Consider the following 7,160-nt stretch of genomic DNA (forward strand, 5'->3'; position numbering starts at 1 on the left):
GAAACGTCACAGAAAAGAAGTTATAGCGAAAATTACACGATGACCTGTTTGGAGCAGCGAAACCCTAGAATCCAAAGCTCTGATACCAAATGTTATGAAACCAGCTCAAGAAAAGATAGAAAAGATAGATCAACGCCTTAGAATTCAGCCTCTTCGAGGGGGCAACCTCCTTTACATTACATAAATGAACAATTCTTGGATGATACAAATGACAAAACCTCCTTTCTATATATAGGAGTCTAAGGAGTCACAATATAATCCAGCCGACCTAACAATAATAATATAAAGCCACAAAAATAACAATAGAGGGATTCTATGGGGCACAGAAATAACAATATGGGGGTAATAGGGGGACAACAATATAAATAAGGGGTATAACTACAAAAGTAATGGGGTAATCACTAGTATTATAGGGACCCAACAATATATTATTTGATGGAATTTCTAGCGAAGTTGGGAAGACGGGCTCTGATGCGATTTCTTGAACTCTGCAACCTAACCCTAACCTGCTGCCGCCGCCCCTGACTGTTCACCCTGCAACTGCCACCGCTCCCCTGCTGGTTGATAGCAATGGAAATGGCGGGCGGAGGGGAGAGCTCTGCTCCCCCTCCAAAACACTCTGCGAATTCTGACAATACCTTTCTGCACCCTTCTGACGCTGGCCCTGATGCAGGACATAGCGACAATCGGAAAGCTGAGGCAAGGATCCATACGGCCCCGACAGAAGACGATGACGCTGACAAAGAGAACCATGACAAAGCCAAGGCGACCCAGCCTAAAGCAACCTCAGCCACTTGTATCCCAAAGGCAGGTGAACCCATCAAGGTGGACTTGCCCAGCCACCGTATCAATGGTGAAATCCAGTACATGCAAGATCATGCCCTCATAGGAAAATTTTTAGGCTTCTGGCCCACGGAGAAAGCATTACAAGGCTGGATAGCCTCAAAATGGAAGCCCAAGGGACAAATAACTCTGCAACTAGGACCAAAGGGCTTCTTTACAGCTATATCCCACTGTGTGGAGGACAGAGTGAGGATATTCGAAGGAGGGTCGTACTTCTTCAACTCGTCAGGCCTCTATCTCACTGAATGGAAGCCCAGATTCAACCCCGACAAAGAGGACTTCAGTTGGGCACCCGTCTGGATCAGGATGTACTCCCTCCCTGCAGAATACTGGAAAGAAGAAACACTAGCGGACATAGGCAACAAAATGGGCACCTTCATTCGAGTCGCAGCAGAGACAAAAACTCGCAAGTACACCTCATATGCTAGGATCTGCGTCCATATGCATCTGACCAACGCCCTCGTGGATACGGTAAAGCTCTATCACGATGATTATGAATGGTCTCAACCTTTAGATTATGAACATATTCCCTTCCGCTGCCGTAAGTGTCATGAGCATGGCCATTTATTTCGTGACTGTCCTTTAAATTCCCAGTCCAAAGCAGCTGCTGCTGTCTCCGAAATAGACTCTGAAGGTTTCATCAAAGTCCCCAACCGCCGCAGGCATACCAAAAAGAGCCAGCCAGTTATTGAAAACCCTCTCAAAGAGAACCTTCAGAACAAATTCTCTGTTCTCGCTACGCATGAAAAAAATGATAATACCAGCTCTGAATCCCCTCACAAACCCTCTGAACCATCTTCCTCCCTCCCTCATTTGAATCCCCCGCAATCCTCCGACCCGAACCCAATAAATCCCACTCCCAGCCCCTCCTTGGAGAAAGGTAAATCCATATCTCGTTTCAGTCCCCTCTCGTTCTCTAAAGAGCAACCCTCAGTGGATCATGAACAGCCGGATGCAGATATGGAAACAGACGCTACTCTAGCTATCAGGCTCCAGCACGAAGCAGATGAAGAAGTTCCAGGTGAAACTACTGTTATGGAAGAAGACCAAACGGAAGTCACCATCGATGGATTAGATATCTTTACACTTGAGGCGGCATGCAAACAAAAAGAATTCAACTCCATTCAACCTTGGCAAATCGACAAGCTGGAAGGAGTCCTAGCCAAGGCGCAGCATAATAAAAGCCTGGGCATCCAAGGAGGCAGTCTATGGGATGGAAAAAAGTTACTCAAGGATCTCAAGAAAAGGGGACGAAAGACAGACCTCCAGCGCACCATAGCATTGGGAGAAATACTTATGGAATCAGGGCGATTCCCTAAGTTGACAAAGTTCTACAAACCCAAATCACAGTTTACATGAAGTTAATATCCTGGAATGTGAGAGGACTCAACAGTCCCTCAAAACACAGAATGATCAAACATCTGATTCAGCAAGAAAAACCCACCATAGTTTTTTTGCAAGAAACCAAAAGCACCACTGATGCTATTGAACGAATCCGTGGCAAAGTTTGGGCAGGAAGCAGGGCTATCTCTGTTGATGCCTCAGGAGCCTCAGGTGGGTTAGCTATTCTATGGAACCCACAGATCATCACATTATATGACTTCCACGCCACTCTCCATCTCCTTCAAGCTTCATTCCACCTAGTTGGCACGAACATACATGGTCACCTCACAAATGTTTATTTTCCTCAATCTGTTCAGCAAAAAATAGAACTTCTGGAAACGCTTGCTCTTCTTAATGAAAACAGACAATTCCCGCTATGGATTGGGGGAGGCGACTTCAACATAATAACTTCCATGATAGAGAAACAGGGAGGCCGAATTGGACTCGACAGTGATAGTGAAAGCCTCAAAGATTTCATTCGAAACAATCACCTTATGGACATCCCTACCTCGAATGGAATCTTCACATGGACTAACAAACGAAGAGGTATTCAACATATAGCCTCCCGCCTTGACAGATTCTTTCTTTCTGACAATGCAATCCATTTAGGAGGGGATTTCAATGCCTCCATCCTTCCTCATGGCGGATCCGATCACTGGCCAATTTTGTTACAATGGTCCAGACCAGGCAATCAATGCAACCGACCCTTCAGATTTGAAGCGTTCTGGCTCACAAATGCCACTTTCAGAAAAGTAGTCAGTGATGCTTGGACAGCCTACATCCCGCCGCAGGGTGCCAAAATGTATCAATTCCAACAAAAGCTAAAAAATCTGAAGTATGTCCTCAAAATCTGGAATCGCACAAGTTTTGGCAACATTCAAGAGAAGCGTTCTCAATTAGAGCAGCAAATGAGTAAACTCCAACAAAATCTCATTCATCATGGCAGAACAGAAGAACAAGCAAAACAGGAACAGGAACTTTGGAACCAAATAGAAGAACGCAGGAAGCAAGAAGAAATACTCTGGCGGCAAAAATCGAGAATCAACTGGCTCAAAGAAGGCGAGAAGAACACAAAATTCTTTCACAAGACCACTATCCAAAGGCGAATGCATAATAATATAGCATTCATCAACAACCAACAAGGCGAAAGAATTGAAGAGCATGAGAACATGGAAAAGGAATTCACAGGGTATTTTAAGGAAATCTTAACGGAGCCCATTGAGAACAGGGAAGTAGAAATCCGGGCCATCACGCAGCACATTCCAAGCATTATAACCGAGGATCACAACAACAGACTACTCCAGCCCACGACCCTGCAAGAAATTGAAGAAGCCATGGCTCAATTCAAGGATGGAAAAGCACCAGGTCCCGATGGCTTCACAGCCAATTTTTTCCACGAATTTTGGGACCTCATCAAGTATGAAGTATGGAACCTGGTTGAAGAATCCCGAAGTATGCATTGGATCCTCCCGTCCCTCAATACCACCTTTCTAGCTCTGGTTCCCAAAGGTGAAGAACCCAATAGGCCGGAAAACTTCAGACCTATCGCGCTCTACAATGTCATATACAAGCTAATCTCAAAAGTTATAGCAAACAGGCTGAAACCTCTCCTTCCCCTGCTCATATCTCCGGAACAGACAGGATATGTGGAAGGTCGGTAGATTATGGATGGGATCATACTATCAAATGAGGTCATACACTCTTTAAAGATCCTCAAAAAATCAGGTATGATTCTAAAACTTGACCTCTCCAAAGCTTTTGATAAGCTTAGCTGGAATTTTATTCAAAAAATGCTTCTAGCCTTTGGATTTAATGCAACATGGACAAGGTGGATCATGAGTCTCATCACCTCTCCTAGCTTTTCAGTTCTCTTGAATGGATCTCCCTCTTCTCCCTTTAAGCCCTCCCGTGGCATAAGACAAGGGGATCCTCTCTCACCCTTTATCTTTGTTTTAATGGCTGAGGGTCTCAGCAGACTACTCAAAGCAGCTATAGCCTCTCACAAGCTTAAAGGTATTTCAATTCATGGTCTCAATCCACTGTCCCATCAACAATTCGTGGACGACACCATGTTATTTGGCCATCCATCCTCAAAAGAAGCCTCCATGTTTAAATCGCTCCTCTCTCTCTATTCCGAAGCTTCAGGTACCTCCATCAATGCCTCCAAGTCACAGCTTTTCTTTTTCAATACCCCCCTCTCCACACAAAGAAATATAGCCAAAATCTTGGGATTCTCCATCTCCCATCTGCCTTCTAAATATCTTGGAGCGCCACTCTCAGCGTCGGCTATTAAAAATGCCTCCTGGTTGCCATAATTTTGCTTTCCATTTTTCTTGCTAACCTGAATGCCTTCTCTAATGAATCAAGTTTCCAAAGGCAAACATCATGTTGGATATTATCCTTTAAAGACCCTATGAACACATCAATCCTATGCTCCTCTGGAATATCTTTTACCCTTATGTTCAATTTTTGGAACTCCTCAATGTGCTCCATTACTGAACCCTTTTGTTTGAGACTTATCAATTGGCTAAAAAACGTGTTGCTTTTTGTATCTTCATAATGTGCTATCAATTCTTCCGTAAAAATTGCCCAAGTGATAAATTGTTTACGAGAGCAAAGCCATTGATACCATACAAACTGATTTGGTTCTAAATATACAGTTGCCATACATACCTTTTGTGCGTTTTGCACATTATTGAGATCGAAGAATTGCTCCATCTGTAATATCCATGTGGCAGGATCCTTGCCATCAAACTTCCTCATATCGATTTTTGGAATATGGTGATTCTTCGATCCAACATTAGCGTCTATGGAATCATGATTAACATTTCTTTTGTTCTCATCATGAGTTTCCTTTACTACCTTTTCACCATTACTGACCCTTTCTTGTAGCAACTTCTTCAATTCTTCCATGTCTGTCTTCAAATCTATCTTCAAATCATCCATCTTAGATTCCATGCCCTTTATCTTAGATTCCACGCCATTTACCTTAGATTCCACGCCACTTATCTTAGCTTCTGTTAGCTTTTGTGAGCGTGACATTTGTTGCACTTGTTCTTGTAATTTTGATATATCATGTAGCATTTCTTCCTCTTCTTCATGAGTCATGCTAGGGCTTTCAGGTTCCTTACTAGGTGTTTGCATTTTTTTCCTCGGGGCAGCAGTTACCAATAATAATGCTTTACTATGCCCTTTGAATTCCGTTAAACCAAGCTTACACAAAAATTTAAAAAAGAACTACACACCTTTTTTCACTTTATAGAAGCCTGATATTGAATCTGATGTATCTCTGTAATTTCAGATCATCCAGTTCTAAAATTGCTACCTGTATTAGCCTTCTATGTCCTCTTTCCAACGCCATAAGTTTGAGCCAAATTTGATTCTCCAAGGAAGAGTTATGTGAAATCTCCCAGAGTGACTTGTTTTTAGACTGGTTCAGCAGAGCGAAATTGTACGACGTGCCACACGTCACTGTTTCAACTTTTGAATCTGAAACACACACACAAGAAACTACAGTCTGTCCTCTTTCTGTACCTTCTGACTAAATTTCAATCCGATCCCCAGAGAGAAAGTTATGATGATTTTCCCTAGGTCACCTGTTTTGAATGTAATTCAGGAGTCTGCAAAAAGACCAACTTCCTCAGATCATATCTCCGCAAATATCATGCAAAAAGCTCTGAAATTTGGACCCAAGGTTCAGCATGATTTCTTCTCAAATGGGGTTTTTTGTGACTTCTGAAACGTCACAGAAAAGAAGTTATAGCGAAAATTACATGATGGCCTGTTTGGAGCAGCGAAACCCTAGAATTCAAAGCTCTGATACCAAATGTTATGAAACCAGCTCAAGAAAAGATACAAAAGATAGATCAACGCCTTAGAATTCAGCCTCTTCGAGGGGGAAACCTCCTTTACATTACATAAATGAACAATTCTTGGATGATACAAATGACAAAACCTCCTTTCTATATATAGGAGTCTAAGGAGTCGCAATATAATCCAGCCGACCTAACAATAATAATATAAAGCCACAAAAATAACAATAGAGGGATTCTATGGGGCACAGAAATAACAATATGGGGGTAATAGGGGGACAACAATATAAATAAGGGGTATAACTACAATAGTAATGGGGTAATCACTAGTATTATAGGGACCCAACAATATATTATTTGATTATTAGTAATCACAATTGTCTTTTTACATTACCATTTCCCCCTAAGTTGGTTGTGAGTTCAAAATTTTATAGAGTTGAGAGAAATTACAACCAACTTAAATACCTCTTAAATGATAAATTCATTTAATCTCTCAAAAGATATGAAAAGTCATTTTTACCTTTATAAATGTAAGAATATGAGTATGAATTTAGCTCAAATAATACACGTATTATGTATAATTTTAAAATTTATTTAATTTATTGAAAACTATAATTAAAAGAGTTTTAATTTCATAGCTTTTACATCGTAGTCTAAATTATTAATATTAATTTTAATTTTCTCCTATTTGGCGTGACTTTGATATAAACATGTTTTCCGATATTATATTCCTTGCGAATCCCTTTTTTACTCTGAATAACATTTTTGCCTAGGGTTGTTTTTAATTTTTTTCCTAAATTCTAACCACCTACTCCATATCTTTTAAGAGATTAGATCCCAAAACAAGTTTTTATTTTGATTGACTCCAACTAAATGGAATATAACATTTTTTTCTATAGAATACTTTAAAGGGACTCATTTTAAGAGATAGTTGATAATTTTTATTATATGAAAATTCAATTAAATTTAAGTAATCTTCCCATTTAGTGGGATGATCCATGCATACATGTAGATCATGTCTTCATGGATCTAGTTAGTTCTTTCATTATGTCCATTAATTTGGGAACGGTAAGAAGTATTAAAATTCAATTTTGTACCTAAACTAGTGAAAAGTGTCTTCCA

General features: G+C 40.7%; 1 protein-coding gene across 1 annotated transcript; it reads left to right on the top strand.

Moving 5' to 3' along the window:
• The first annotated feature begins 576 nt into the window (after positions 1 to 576).
• On the top strand, positions 577 to 3,887 carry LOC149164904 (uncharacterized). The gene is made up of 3 exons (XM_089429640.1): positions 577 to 2,150; positions 2,237 to 3,138; positions 3,415 to 3,887. Exons 1-3 carry the CDS (start codon positions 577 to 579, stop codon positions 3,885 to 3,887), a joined length of 2,949 nt encoding a protein of 982 aa, XP_089285766.1.
• The last annotated feature ends 3,273 nt before the right edge of the window (positions 3,888 to 7,160 follow it).

The sequence above is a fragment of the Pinus tabuliformis genome, chromosome 5_1 (genome assembly GCF_031772625.1).
Source record: "Pinus tabuliformis cultivar Carrire ecotype Pingquan chromosome 5_1, CPIR1, whole genome shotgun sequence".
NCBI classification, from domain to species: Eukaryota; Viridiplantae; Streptophyta; class Pinopsida; order Pinales; family Pinaceae; genus Pinus; species Pinus tabuliformis.

Excerpts from the sequence above, each read along its gene's own strand:
- LOC149164904 (XM_089429640.1), top strand. The coding sequence starts at position 577 with ATGGCGGGCGGAGGGGAGAGCTCTGCTCCCCCTCCAAAACACTCTGCG. Across the intron at positions 2,151-2,236 it reads GAAATACTTATGGAATCAGG|TCCCTCAAAACACAGAATGA; the intron begins GCGATTCCCTAA and ends AGGACTCAACAG. Across the intron at positions 3,139-3,414 it reads TCAATTAGAGCAGCAAATGA|GGTATTTTAAGGAAATCTTA; the intron begins GTAAACTCCAAC and ends AGGAATTCACAG.